This window comes from Saccopteryx bilineata, chromosome X, assembly GCF_036850765.1.
Source record: "Saccopteryx bilineata isolate mSacBil1 chromosome X, mSacBil1_pri_phased_curated, whole genome shotgun sequence".
In the NCBI taxonomy this organism is placed as follows: Eukaryota; Metazoa; Chordata; class Mammalia; order Chiroptera; family Emballonuridae; genus Saccopteryx; species Saccopteryx bilineata.
Window position 1 is genome coordinate 24,852,352 of NC_089502.1, and position 16,077 is coordinate 24,868,428.

Here is a 16,077-nt window from a genome sequence, read left to right on the forward strand (position 1 = left end):
GCTTCAGGCATATATGAACAAACAAGAGAGAGCCCAAGTGAACCACTTAACTTCCCACCTTAAGGAACTAGAAAAAGAAGAACAAAGACAACCCAAAACCAGCCGAAGAAAGGAGATAATAAAAATCAGAGCAGAAATAAATGAATTAGAGAACAGAAAAACTATAGAAAAAATTAATAGAACAAGGAGCTGGTTCTTTGAAAAGATCAACAAAATTGACAAACCCTTGGCAAGACTTACCAAGGAAAAAAGAGAAAGAACTCATATAAACAAAATCCAAAATGAAAGAGGAGAAATCACCACGGACACCGTAGATATACAAAGAATTATTGTAGAATACTATGAAAAACTTTATGCCACTAAATTCAACAACCTAAAAGAAATGGATAAATTCCTAGAACAATACAACCTTCCTAGACTGAGTCAAGAAGAAGCAGAAAGCCTAAACAGACCTATCAGTAGAGAAGAAATAGAAAAAACCATTAAAAACCTCCCCAAAAATAAAAGTCCAGGCCCTGACGGCTATACCAGCGAATTTTATCAAACATTCAAAGAAGACTTGGTTCCTATTCTACTCAAAGTCTTCCAAAAAATTGAAGAAGAAGCAATACTTCCAAACACATTTTATGAGGCCAACATAACCCTCATACCAAAACCAGGCAAGGATGGCACAAAAAAAGAAAACTACAGACCAATATCTCTAATGAATACAGATGCTAAAATACTAAACAAAATACTAGCAAATCGAATACAACAACATATTAAAAAAATAATACATCATGATCAAGTGGGATTCATCCCAGAATCTCAAGGATGGTTCAACATACGTAAAACGGTTAATGTAATACACCATATCAACAAAACAAAGAACAAAAACCACATGATCTTATCAATAGACGCAGAAAAGGCTTTCGATAAAATACAACACAATTTTATGTTTAAGACTCTCAACAAAATGGGTATAGAAGGAAAATATCTCAACATGATAAAGGCCATATATGATAAACCATCAGCTAACATCATATTAAATGGCACTAAACTGAAGGTTTTCCCCCTTAAATCAGGAACAAGACAGGGTTGTCCACTCTCTCCACTCTTATTTAATGTGGTACTAGAGGTTCTAGCCAGAGCAATCAGACAAGACAAAGAAATAAAAGGCATCCATATCGGAAAAGAAGAAGTAAAGGTATCACTTTTTGCAGATGATATGATCCTATACATCGAAAACCCCAAAGAATCCACAAAAAGACTACTAGAAACAATAAGCCAATACAGTAAGGTCGCAGGATACAAAATTAACATACAGAAGTCAATAGCCTTTCTATATGCCAACAATGAAACAACTGAGAAGGAACTCAAAAGAATAATCCCCTTCACGATTGCAACAAAAAAAATAAAATACTTAGGAATAAACATAACAAAGAATGTAAAGGACTTATATAATGAAAACTATAAACCATTGTTAAGGGAAATCGAAAAAGATATAATGAGATGGAAGAATATACCTTGTTCTTGGCTAGGAAGAATAAATATAATCAAGATGGCTATATTACCCAAAGCAATATACAAATTTAATGCAATTCCCATCAAAATTCCAATGACATTTTTTAAAGAAATAGAGCAAAAAATCATCAGATTTATATGGAACTATAAAAAACCCCGAATAGCCAAAGCAATCCTAAAGAAAAAGAATGAAGCTGGGGGCATAACAATACCTGACTTCAAACTCTATTATAGGGCCACGACAATCAAAACAGCATGGTATTGGCAGAAAAATAGACACTCAGACCAATGGAACAGAATAGAAAGTCCAGAAATAAAACCACATATATATAGTCAAATAATTTTTGATAAAGGGGCCAACAACACACAATGGAGAAAAGAAAGCCTCTTCAATAAATGGTGCTGGGAAAACTGGAAAGCCACATGCAAAAGAATGAAACTGGACTACAGTCTCTCCCCCTGTACAAAAATTAACTCAAAATGGATCAAAGATCTAAACATAAGACCTGAAACAATTAAGTACATAGAAGAAGACATAGGTACTCAACTCATGGACCTGGGTTTTAAAGAGCATTTTATGAATCTGACTCCAATGGCAAGAGAAGTGAAGGCAAAAATTAATGAATGGGACTACATCAGACTAAGAAGTTTTTGCTCAGCAAGGGAAACTGATAACAAAATAAACAGAAAGCCAACTAAATGGGAAATGATATTTTCAAACAACAGCTCAGATAAGGGCCTAATATCCAAAATATACAAAGAACTCATAAAACTCAACAACAAACAAACAAACAATCCAATAAAAAAATGGGAAGAGGATATGAATAGACACTTCTCCCAGGAAGAAATACAAATGGCCAACAGATATATGAAAAGATGCTCATCTTCTTTAGCTATTAGAGAAATGCAAATCAAAACGGCAATGAGATACCACCTCACACCTGTTCGATTAGCTGTTATTAGCAAGTCAGTTAATAGCAAATGTTGGAGAGGCTGTGGAGAAAAAGGAACCCTCATACACTGTTGGTGGGAATGTAAAGTAGTACAACCATTATGGAAGAAAGTATGGTGGTTCCTCAAAAAACTGAAAATAGAACTACCTTATGACCCAGCAATCCCTCTACTGGGTATATATCCCCAAAACTCAGAAACATTGATACGTAAAGACACATGCAGCCCCATGTTTATTGCAGCATTGTTTACAGTGGCCAGGACATGGAAACAACCAAAAAGCCCATCAATAGATGACTGGATAAAGAAGATGTGGCACATATACACTATGGAATACTACTCAGCCATAAGAAATGATGACATTGGAACATTTACAGCAAAATGGTGGGATCTTGATAACATGATACGAAGCGAAATAAGTAAATCAGAAAAAAACAGGAACTGTATTATTCCATACGTAGGTGGGACATAATAGTGAAACTAAGAGACATTGATAAGAGTGTGGTGGTTACGGGGGGGAGGGGGGAATGGGAGAGGGATAGGGGGTGGGAGGGGCACAAAGAAAACAAGATAGAAGGTGACAGAGGACAATCTGACTTTGGGTGGTGGGTATGCAACATAATTGAACGACAAAATAACCTGGACTTGTTATCTTTGAATATATGTATACTGATTTATTGATGTCACCCCATTAAAAAAATAAAATTATAAAAAAAAAAAAAAAAAAAAAAAAAAAAAAGATGCTCATCACTAATCATCAGAGAAATGCAAATTAAAACCACAATGATATATCACCTCACACCTGTTAGAATGGCTATCAGCAATAAATCAACAAACAACATGTGTTGGTGAGGATGTGGAAAAAAGGGAACCCTCGTGAATTCTTGGTGGGGATACAGGTTAGTGCAGCCACCGTGGAAAGCAGTATGGAGTTACCTAAAAAAATTAAAAATGGAACTGCCTTATGATCCCTTCTGGGAATTTATCTGATGAAGCCCAAAACATTAATCCAAAAGACTATCTACACAACTATGCTAATTACAGTATTATTTACAATTGCCAAGATTTGGAAGCTGCCCAGGTTCCCATCAGTATATGAATGGATAAAATGCAGTGGTACATTTACACAATGGAATACTACTGGCCTGTAAAAAAAAAAAAAAAAGGAAAAAAAATCTTATCTTTTGTGACAACATGGATGGACCTAGAGAGCATTATGCTAAATGAAATAGGCCAGTCAGAGAAAGACAAGTACCATTGATTTCACTTACATATGGAATCTAATGAACAAAATAAACTAATAAGCAAAATAAATAGAGAGCAGGCTGACAGCTGTTGGGGGGTTGGATAAGGGGGGTGGAGAAATTGAACAAAAAAAGGTAAAATAAAAAAGAGAAAAACACTCATGGACACAGACAACAGTGTGGCGATTATGGGGATGGGTTGGCAGGAGTTGGAAGAGGATATGGGGGATAGATGGTGATGGAGGGAGACCTGACTTCTGGTGGTGAACACACAACACAGTGTACAGATTATGTGTTATATAATTGTGCACCTGAAACCTGTATAATTTTATCAACCAGTGTCACTCCAATAAATTTAATAAAAAGGAAAAAAATGAATGTCAACTGTAATTGAAAAATATAAATTAAAAAAGTGCAAATTGACAGTTATAAAAATAGTCATAGGGATGGGAAGTTCAGCATAGGGAATATAATCAATAATATTGTAATTATGTATGGTGTCAGATGGGAACTAGACTTTTTGAGGTGATCACTTCATATGTTATGTAAATGTTTAATCATTACTAATCATTACAATGTATACATGAAACTAATATAATATTAATATAAAATATGAATATCAAATGTAATTGTATTAGGCACTAGAGTCTTTGGAAGATGACCTAGGTCAGTGGTCAGCAAACTCATTAGTCAACAGAGCCAAATATCAACAGAACAATGATTGAAATTTCTTTTGAGAGCCAAATTTTTTAAACTTAAACTATATATGTGGGTACATTGTTATTAACTTAGTTAGGGTACTCCTAAGCTGGCCTTTGAGCCGCACGTGGTATTTTGTGGAAGAGCCACACTCAAGGGGCCAAAGAGCCACATGTGGCTCATGAGCCGCGGTCTGCCAACCACTGACCTAGGTCATGACAGTATAGTAATCATAATTGGGATTAGTGTGTTGATAAAAGAGACCCCACAGAGCTCCCCAACCGCTTCTACCATGTGAAGACCACAGGAGAAATCACTCTAGTTTTACTGATGTGTTCTTTTTATCTTGGATCCAGTTGAGGTTAAAAGTGTATGTAAGTTTCCTTTTCTAATTGACCCATCATGAGAAAAAAACTAAGATTAATTAGGAGAAAATATAGATCCTTTAACATATGCTGTACTAGAGGCTTGATTCATGCATAACATCTCGTATTTCTTTGAATATTCACACCAGGAAGGCACTGAAGTGGAATGGAGAGAGGCCTCAATCTGGACTCAGAGCATCAATCGGGCATCAGAATTCTAGCTCTTCCTCATTGAGCTGACTGACTTCGATGTCATCTTGCCTCAGGTGTTCTCTCTCTGAAGTAGGTATAATACAACCTCTTTTGGTTGCACTGTAGTATTGTTGTGTGAATTCAATATTGTGATGTATGTGAATAAGCATTGAAAATTGACAACCCATTTGATTGTGATCTGCCAGAGTGGTAGAGATCCTTTCTGTTTATTTATCACCTAGTGGACCTTCCTGCTGGGGTCATGAGTATTATTAACCCTACTGTTATTTACCATGGAGCAAACTCATAGATTGGTACATGCTGAGAAGTAGCTCTATAGAAATAAACACTGTCAGCTCTCCTGACATATAATTGCCTTATGACCCAGCAATTCCACTTCCAGCAATATAACCAAAAATCCCAAAAGACAAATTCAAAAGAATATATGCACCCTTATGTTCATTGTAGCATTATTTACAATAGCCAAGATTTGGAAGAAGCCCAAGTTCCCATCAGTAGATGAGTGGGGTAAAAAAGCTGTGGTACATTTACACAACAGAGTACTACTCAGCTTTAAAAAAGAAGTAAATCTTACCTTTTGCATGGTAAGATTTACATGGTAAGGAAAAAAAAAGAAGGAAATCTTACCTACAGCATGGATGGATCTGGAGATTATTATGCTAAGTGAAATAATCCATTCAGAGAAAGACAAGTACCATATGATATCACTTATATGTGGAATCTAATGAACAAAATAAACCAACCAACAAAAATAGAAACAAACTCATTGATATGGAGAACCTACTAAGAGCTGTCAGAGGGGATGGGGGTTGAAGGGTTGGCTGAAAAAGTTGAAGGGTTTAAGCAAAGAAAGAAAAACTTATAGACACACACAACTGTGTGGAGACCGCAGGAGGGAAAGAGGGTGGGGGAAAGGGAACAAGGTAGAAGGGGGAGAGATGGTAATGGTGGGAGACTTGACTTGGGATGGTGAACACATAATGCAATATACAGACGATGTATTGTAAAAGTGTGCACCTGAAGCCTGTATAAGATTTATTAACCAATATCACCCCAATAAATTCAATAAAAAAGTTTTAAAAAATTTTATGAAAGTGTAGTTGGCATATAGTAGTGTATAGTTTCAAGTGTACACATAGTGATCCAACATTTATATCTTATGATGTGATCACAACACTAAGTGTCGTAACCATCTGCCACTATACCAATATTTTAAGTCAATCTATCTCATAAAATAACTTCCAAATATGATAACAAACAAACAAAAAATCCCCTCAAAACCTGTCTGGGTATTTTCATGTCTGTTGGCAAAAGACAGAAATTTAATTTGTTTATAGCGATGCATCATCAGTACTTAGCCTGGAGCATGACACATGGAATATCCTTAAGAAAAGAGTAATTGAAAGAATGCTAAATAAATAATGAATAAAAACACCTTGGGAATTATTATTACACTGCCTTTGTTTTATTTGAGACTTTTTTTATTATTTCATGTTAGAGAGGAGAGAGAGAGAGAGAGAGAGAGAGAGAGAGAGATATTTTCTGAATGTGTAATCAGAATCTGAATACTTTTAATAGCGACAACTTTCCAAATCCTTTGGGAGGACTTTACTTTCTTTCTGCTGTCTAAATTTAAAAAATTAAAAATTAAAATGACCAGCGACAACAGTAACAAAGTCAAGTGTTAAAACAAGAATATTTTCCATGAGTAATTCAACTATGTTTCACGGGGCTTACAACACTGCAACTCAGAAAGCAGAACAGATCCCTGATGGTCTCCAGACAAAGTTTAATTCTTCTGTCCTACCTAGCTAGGGCACAGGAGCTCCACTTCTATTCTTTTATGTTTATTTTCTTAAATGTGTTTAAATTAATATTAACTACTTCATTAAAACACAACAACCTTCTTTTATCCCCCAAACTATCTTCATTGAGGATAAGTATCTGAAAAAGAAATCAAACGTAGTTGTCTCCTAATATTTCTAGTGGTCTGCTTTTCTCCAGTGCTACTTTTTAACATGAATCTGCATCCTGTTAAATTTCCAAAACCTTGTGGAGAATGATAATTTCAGTGAAGCTTTCCAAATCTTAGTGGCATTTCTCTAGGCAATGACAATAAAGGTTGTTTTTTAGCTTGGGGTACCTCCACTTCTGGTTGGGACATTTAATTTTGCAGCTGCTGTCTGAGGAAATCAGTGTTCAAGTCAAGAAGGTTGTTTGTAATGTTTCAGATGTCTTTTTCAGCTGCATGTATTTCACTTACTCCTTCCCTGCCTTTCCTGAAGGGACAGGTTCCTCTGTGCCAGTGACTTTATGTGATTTATAAGATAACAGCTAAGGATAGCTCAGAAAATAAGAGAAACAAAGGAATCATTTAAAAATACCATCATTTTAATGGCCACCTTACCTAAGACAACTAAAAATGTCTGCAGGGCAATTAGCAAAGAATTTTATTTTATTTATTTCTCTCTCTTAGTGGAATGACTATAGGGCTGGCCCCAGGCTGTTTTATGGTATTACTATTTGATCCCTGTGGTTTTAGTATGGAGTGAGAATGGAAAAAAAAAATGAGCTCATGTAATGTTTATAAATGCTGCATGTGATCTTGTTTTATCCTCTAAAATTCTGAACTTTAGAGGATCTTGTCTAGCCTTTAAAGTTCAGAAAACATGCTATCAGAGGTTCCTAATTTTTTCATGTGTGGAGAAGTTACTGTTCTGAAGATTGCCTTGAGATTATTGCAGGTTTAGGGGGAAGTGACATGCTATGGCAGTTGAGTCCCTGAGAGATGATGTGTTTTTGCTGGCTGTCTTCTCTGACCTATGGGGCTCAAGGCCGGTGGAGTGGAGGACACAAAGCGGACAAATGGCTTAGAGATCAATTGATTGCCCCCCCCAACACCTGCCATACTATGAGTACCAAGCTACCCTTTATTAGGTTTACATAACATTTTAGTGCAAGCAGTCTAAAGACTTGATCTTTCAATACTGTTCACTTCCACTCTTAGATCATCGAACTTTGGGTGCTGCCCTGAAGAACTTTCATATGGAGTTCTAATACTGTCACCAGAAACCAATTGGGGAAAAAGAAAAAATGGCATGTGTGGGAATTAGAAAATGATTTATATGCACTTCCTCATACCTAGAAATATCCAGCTCCTTCTCTAATCAGATATTCAAAACAGCTCTATTTCCATACAAATTATTCATTGGCTATAAAGGTCACTAAGAATTGGTGAGCATTAAAAACTACAAACCAATTAGAATGTGGCAATAGCTTCGTTCAGAATTGAATATTCATTCAAATTGACTCCAGTAATATCATGCTTTTTAATGAAATTAGCATTGAATGGATTAGTAGACACTTTCCGGGTTTTTTAGATTTTATTTACTTATTTTTGTGTGAGAGAGAGAGAGAGAGAGAGAGAGAGAGAGAGAGAGAGAGGGGGAGAGAGAGAACACAAGGGGAGGAGCAGGAAGCATCAACTCCCATATGTGCCTTGACCAGGCAAGCCCGGGGTTTTAAACCGGCGACCTCAGCATTCCAGGTCGATGCTTTATCCACTGCTCCACTACAGGTCAGGCCACTCTCTGGGTTTTTGGAAAAACACAAAATGTGTAGGGGATGGGGTCTGGGCATGGGGACAATGACTATTTATTTGGTCACACTTTCAAGCATGTGTGTTAATAAATCTTCCCAGCAAGACTTTTGTGCTTGCAATATAGATGAGTGACTTTTGAAAGCTTAATGGGAATTGATGCCATCTATCGATTATCATTTAAAGCACACCTACCTAATTTCTAATCATTGTTGAAGGAGAAATGCTTTCCAGTGAAATAGGTATTTCTTATCAAAGGGTCTAAGTCTGGTCTGTTGATAGTCTAAGTGGTAAGTTACTTCATATAGCAACTAGATGCTTATTGGGATGGTGAACATAAGTTCTGTTGAAATTGATACCAAACCAGGTTTCCATGGAGCAGACTACTGATGACTACTCAGCAGATGGAAATCCCTGACTTCCTGCTTTGAAATGTGTGAATGATTTCCTGGGGACAGGGGATTATTCCCAGAGAAGCTTCTGGGATTGCATAGTAGTAAGGGTCAAGGCCAGGTTAGTTGCAGAGGGCCTTCATATTATTTTGATGCATTCAATACTGAGCTTTTCTCCCCAGTTGGGGATTATGGTCTGCTTGGTAAATGGTGGTAGAAGTGAGATAGGAATATCCAAAGCCAATAAGAATTCTGAAGAGTTTTAGTACTAACCCTTTCTCCTTCAGAGAATAAAAACAGTTTTTAGTTAATTGCTATAATTCCAAGAAACACACTCCTCCTGGTTTCTCATAAAATAATTGGATTAATCCCATGATAATACATGTAGAAACATATTTCTTAATAATTTTTTAAACAAGTTGGTTTACAACCAACATCTGTTTACTCTGGACCTTTGAGAAAAAGTCATTAATTATACCTGCCATCCAATAACTTGCTTATTGTAAAAGAAGTGACTAAATGTTTCCTCTCTATTATACAAGTGGCTTCTGGATCTTTACTCCAACCAGTTATAGTGGTTATAGTAGCAGGTAGTGGTACTGTATAAAATAGTTTCATCATCTAATCAACCACCATATTTTCCTGGTTGAGGTAACTGGAAAAAAAAACAGTTGAGTTCTTAAACACTCCACTGATAGCTTTTCTTATAGTCCACTTGCTACAAAAAATGATCTTGACAGTTTATGTAAAAGTGGTTTGTCCATCATGTTGTCCTATAATTCTCTCCTTCTGTTTCCTTTCTTCTTTCCTCTTGATAGTGTTTATGTAGCTTTATTAATTTTTGCTAGTGAACAATTTCCTGCTTCCATACCAAGAGTTGGTTCCCAAGGGGGTTTGAGGAGGAGGATAAGTCTACTCATAAAATTAAAACAATTATCAGCTTCCCTAAAAATTGAATTATCAGCAGGTACATGAATACTTGAAACAACTGGAATACATTTCAATAGAAAACCAATGTCTAAAATAGAATATGTAATTTTATAGTCCACTAGTCTTCAGAGTTTTAGACAGAGTCAATTAGCTAACTTCTGTGAATTGCTGAGACATAAAATCACTGCTCTTATAAAAGCTAGAAAGAAGAATAGATATTATTTAGTTCAATCCCTCATTATTCAAGGAAGGGGATCAAGGCTGGTGGAAGTTAAATGACTTGCCCAAGGACAATCACTTTGTGGCAGGGTTGGGATTCAAACCTGGAAGTTCAAACTTAAAGCTCTTGGCATGCCACTTATTATGCTACACATGAGTCTTAGTTCTAAAGGACAATGAATTAAGTCACCAATAAAAGAGTGCTATATTTAAGATGCTCTGCCTTGAAAACATGGCCACTCTTTCCCAACCCTCCCTTAAAAATTCTGTGGAAAAAAAAATTCTGTGAATCTGTCTTTGAGGAAAATAATAAAACAAAAACCATCAGGCCCAATTAAATGTAAAGAACTTACTCTGAAAAATTCTTTTGTTGATCCAGAGTCCAGAGTCCCATAAGCAATTTCAGTCTGCTTAGCTAAATCTTCAGCACTCTCTATGGGAGAAACCATCCTCTCCACAGTCAGGAAAGCAGCAAGATTGGCAGTATAAGAAGATATTATGATCAGGGTGAAGAACCACCAAACCCCTCCAACAATGCGCCCAGAGAGTGACCTACAAAACAAAACAAAGACAAATCCGGACCCAAAAAGGCCGGATTTCAATTTAAGTAATCCTTATCCTTATTTCTGGAAAGAGCAGTAGTTTCAGTATAGCTGTTCAAGGACGGAAGTAAATGATGTCAGGGAATTAACACATCAAACAAAAGTAACACAAAATCAATCCATGTTTTGATGCCATATGACGGTGATACATGCATTGTGCTCTTCGGGTCTATATGGATTTCAAGGTAAGTTTTTTTGTTTTTGTTTTTGTTTTTTCAATTGCAGTAAAACATTTTTTTTTTTTAAACCAGATCCAGTTTCTGTAGTACTTGTACTTATTGGATTCTCTTCCTGTGAGCTTTGCTGGGTTGCCCACACCAGTGGAAGACTTCATTTCCTTTAAGTGAAGTGGTTCTCTCAGCTTTTCCTGTACAGTAAAAACATCTGAGATCTTTTTAAAAAGTCTCATACTCAGGCCCATCCAAGACCAGTTAACTCAGAACCTGGGAGGTCAGACCCAGACCCATCTATCTTTTTTAAAGATCGCCAAGTGATTACAACGTGAAGCCAAGGTTGAGAACCACTGATTTAAGATGATGTTATAGGAGAAAAAGTCACAAACATTTACATAATTGAAGAGAAGTGAGTAGGTGTTGGTAAATATTCTTCACTTTGAGTTTAATAAATTTAATAAAAACTTTGCCGTTTTGTGGAATTGGTTACCCATGAGGAATGAAGCCATAAGATGATATTTATTATTTTCTTTATATAAATGGTTAGTGGGGCTCAGGAACTTAGCTCCAAGGATCAAAACTCTCCTTTTTCCTATTTTCTGCTGCTTTGCTTAATATATAGTGTTTCTTTTATTCCTCCTACCTCAATGCCCCACTCATATTTCAGGCTGGGACCTACTCCTAATTTAGAGCTCTCTTTCCTCCTTTTGCCAACTTCTATTATGAATCTACCTTTGCCATCAAGCTTAGTGTATCCCAAGGTTCTCTTTACCAAGCCACAGTCGCAGAGCTCCAGGGGAAAGCAACCTGGTCTCATCTCTCCAGGCAGAGGAAAACAGAAGCTCCATATCCACACATGATGCAGATGGCTTTTCCAGTCTACCTGAACCATTACCAGCTAGAAGCAGCGGTCATTGGGACTTGGACGTGAGCTGCAAAGTATAGAATTGTGACAACACCAGTGCCATGCGGACTTTTCCTGGACTCCTGCTCCTTGTGACAGTTCCTAACAGACTAAACTGGGGTTTGGTTGCATTTTTCAGGGATTTGGCATGGTGTTGGGGCCAACTTGGACTTGGTGAACATGTTAAGGACACTACTGTTTTATGGATTCTTGCTGTATTGGCCAAGAGTTTGCTTAAAGGCTTTAATCACTGTAAAAAAAATAGAAGACTAGATAAAGAATATGTGGCACATATACACCATGGTATACTATTCAGCCATAAGGGATGATGACATTGGATCACTTGCAATAAAATGATGGGATCTTGATAACATTGTACGGAGTGAAATAGGTAAATCAGAAAAAAAACAAGAACTGCAGGATTCCATACATTGGTGGGACATAGAAACAAGACTAAGAGACATGGACAAGAGTGTGGTGGTTACGGGGGGTGTGGGGAGGGAAGGAGGAAGAGGGGGAGGGACAGGGGGAGGGGTACAGGGAGAACTAGATAGAGGGTGACAGAGGACAATCTCTCCTTGGGTGATGGGTATGCAACGGAATTGAATGACAGGATGGCCTGGACATGTTTTCTTTGAATATATGTACCCTGATTTATTGATGTCACCCCATTAAAATAAAAATTTATTTATAATAAAACAACAACAACAACAAAAAGAACTCTCTCTCTCTTTTTTTTTTTTTTTACTAAGACTTAGCATACAGGACAGACCTCATATGAATTAGGAAAGTACCTTTATAATAGGATTTGAGAGGCATTGAAAGTTTTGTCTCCTCTCTGCTACAACAATAACCAACCAAACAAAACCAGCCTCACTGGCTTACCATAGAAATTCTTACTTTGCAAATCACCTTCTGTATTTTCATCAAAATGTTACAAAATAGTAACATGGATACAAAATACAGCAAAGGCACAATACAGTGTACAGAGATGTGTCATGGAACTGGGCACTCAAAACCTGAGTAATTATGTTAACCAGTGTCCCCCCCTCCAATAAATTTAATTAAAAATAAGATAAAATAGAATACAACATAAGGAATGTAGTCAATAATATTGTAATAAATATGTACAGATGGTGCCAAGGGAGCACTAGACTTATTGGGAGATCACTTTGTAAGTTATATAAATATCTGATCACTACGCTGTAGACCTGAAACTAATATAATATTGACTGTCTACTGTCATTGAAAAATTTATAAAATGGCAACACTTGACTTCAACAGCACCCATTATCACATAATTTTGGATTAGTCTATCCAATTAGTAGTAAATGGGACAGAAAATAGGTAAATTTTAATAAGGAAAATTTTTGTTCTTAAATGTAACTATTCATTGACATTACCTGGGGTGTTTGTTAAAATACAGATTCAGAATGTCTGAGTGCTCAAGAATCTGTGATTTTTTGAAATTTATTTTTTAGTTACAGTTGACATAAAATATTATATTAGTTTCTAGTGTACGTGATAGTGACCTGACATTTATGTACCTTGCAAAGTGGTCACCACAATAAGCTAGTACCCATCTGACATTGTACATAGTTATTACAATGTTATTACTATATACTCTATGCTGCTCTTTACATTCCTGTGGCTATTTTTGTAACTGGAAGTTTGTACTTCTTAATCCCCTTCACCTTTTTTACCCATTTCCCCACCCCTTAAACATCACTGGTGATTGGAGTGGTCTGCAGAACTAAAGGAGAAATATTGTTCTTCTACATCAGTAATTCTCAACTCTGCCCACACATCAATATTATCTAAGGAACTGGAGACATAATAAACAAAATAACAACAACAACAACAAAAAACATGCCTAGGCTCCACATCAGACCAATGAAATCAGAATCCCTAGGTGTTGTACCGGAGAAGCGCATTGTTACAAAGCTCTGATGCAGCCAAGATTACAAGTTGTGGTCCTACATCATAAATGCTACTCAAGGAGAAGGTCTGTGGGAAGTTAGGGGACAGTGTGGGGGTACTGAATGCTCAGTGCTGGGTACTGGCTTGTACTGAGGAAACTCCCTCTCCTTCACAATTTTGCTGAAGGCTGGCTTTGACTGCAGAAATGAAAATCTTGGTTGCTAGGTTTCATAAAACATTGCCACATTATCCCCAAGATAGCTCTGCTCTGTAGCAGAGCTTCATCCTGGGTAGCCTGTGTTCTCTCATGCCCAGAAAAGAGTACAGGAAAAGAATCCACTCTGTGATAAACTCAAGAATAGGAGTAGGACCCTGGCACATCTCCAGTCTCTGTGGGAAGTTTTAGGCTGAACGCTCGCAAATAAAGATCTTTATTTGTACTTGCAGTTTACCACTTTGAAGCAAATTTAAATTTCTATGTTGCAAGGTAACTTTGTGAAAAACTCAGTTATTTTAGATTTTATTCTCTGGTCAAGTTATTTTGGCAAGTGTTTTGATAGTCTCCTTTATTTATTAATTATAATAAAACTACTTGATTTTTTAAAAAGTCTATAATTCCTATTGCTCTTTGGATGTTTAAAATGACCCTTATTTATTTATTTTGGAACATAGTCATATTTAAGTTTTCAAATGTGAAAATCTGCTTTGTGACAGATTTTTCTAACTCATAGTTGTACTCTCTTAGGATTTCAACTGGGAACATTTTGCTTTTAATCAAAAGAGGTAAAACCATCCAGATGAGTCAGAAGGAATGTGTCATATTTTTAAATGCTAAAAGTTTACAGAATATTTCAATTATGAATTTGGACTTTTTAGTCTTTGTTCATTGTTGCCATATACATTTATGTTATTCTTCACTGATCAGACTCTGGAAATAATTTAATGTATAAAAGATTAATGTTGTAAAGTAGCATCTGTAGTAATAGGGTAATAGAAGTGATAACAATAATAGCTAACACTTTTTGAGAATTTCTTATGTGAAAGACTCTGTTATAATTGCTTTACATGTGTCAACTCTTTTAATCCTGCATCCCTAAAATTAGATAGTATTTTACAAATAAGAAAATGAAGGTATTTTACAGATAAAAAAATTGAGTCACAGAGAGGAGAAAAGGGAAATAAATAACCTATACTTACACAATAGGAAAGAAATGCCCACCTTTTTGTAATACAAAATACTCATATTTGTATAAGCAAATCCAGAATGGTGTGTAAATTATAGAAGGTGCAATTTTTCTACAAACATTGAGAAATATATTTTCAGAGAAACCAAACATGTTTGGATAATTATTGCTTATTATCTGTGTTCATTTGGAATAGAACTATGAACGTCATCCTAATTTGGAATGATGAAGTTTTACTAAGACTAAGGGGAAAACTAATTTTATTGTATTTTCAGAATTATGGTTTGGTATGGAAATGGGTATGTTCTGCTGCTGCAAACACTAGTAGTTTTGTGTGCATGTCTACTTGAAATGTGGAGAAAACAGTAATTTATGGAAATTACACTTGTGCCATTCTATTGAGGCTAATGGACTATGGCTGTGTCTCTATGATTCAAAATCAAGCCTGCACATAATAATATTGCTATTTTGGCCCCTTTAATAGCTGACTCAGACAATCAAGTGCTCGATCTGTGTGATGTAGCTGTAATTGGCTATTGGCATGACTGAAAGTGATCCAAAATGCAAAATGGTTGTTTTGTGGCCCTTTGTCTAGATGGCTATTGACTTTGGCAATTGCATGGTTAATATTATGCTATATTGAGAAACAGATTTGGGTGACGTCAGAGTAATGGCAGTGTGAGAGAGACTCTTGATCTCTCCTTTTAGAATTTCAACAAACTGAACTACAATGCAGCAAAGGAACCCCAGCTGGGCTTGCAGGTGTGCCTGAAAGGCCTGTGCAATGATAGGACTGAAGGTGGGATGGGGTGAAAAGTGGGGTGGAAGATAAAACACATGGGTGGTCGGCTCTGGAGGGGAAAGAAAGCAGAGGACTAACATTTTCTCTTTTCTTGATGGACTCACGAAGAGAGTTTTATTCTGAGCCAGGAGAGGCAGAGAGACTGGGTTGCAGGGAGAAAGGAGCTGAAATAAGGTGGGCACAATCAGTTGCAGGGTTACCAAGAACTTCCCATGTCTCTTGGCTTGCAATCAACCTGCATGGGCCTGTGTTCAGCTAGAAGCACTCATTCTATCAGCAAGGGCTGAGCCTGAAGTGCCAGGCTCTTGCAGGGAGGTGTGAGCTCAATCAGTGGGTGCTTAACCTACGAAAATCAGCCCACACAGTGCTGTGTACTCA

General features: G+C 36.6%; 1 protein-coding gene across 5 annotated transcripts in view; it reads right to left on the bottom strand.

Annotated features, from left to right (window-relative positions):
- Nucleotides 1-16,077, bottom strand: part of GRIA3 (glutamate ionotropic receptor AMPA type subunit 3) — a 443,444-nt gene that overhangs the window by 83,603 nt on the left and 343,764 nt on the right. For all 5 annotated transcript variants that reach the window (XM_066249169.1, XM_066249168.1, XM_066249166.1 and 2 more), the window contains one exon: nt 10,468-10,666. In XM_066249169.1, coding sequence (XP_066105266.1) covers nt 10,468-10,666 — 199 coding nt within the window. The remainder of the gene's footprint in view (nt 1-10,467; nt 10,667-16,077) is intronic.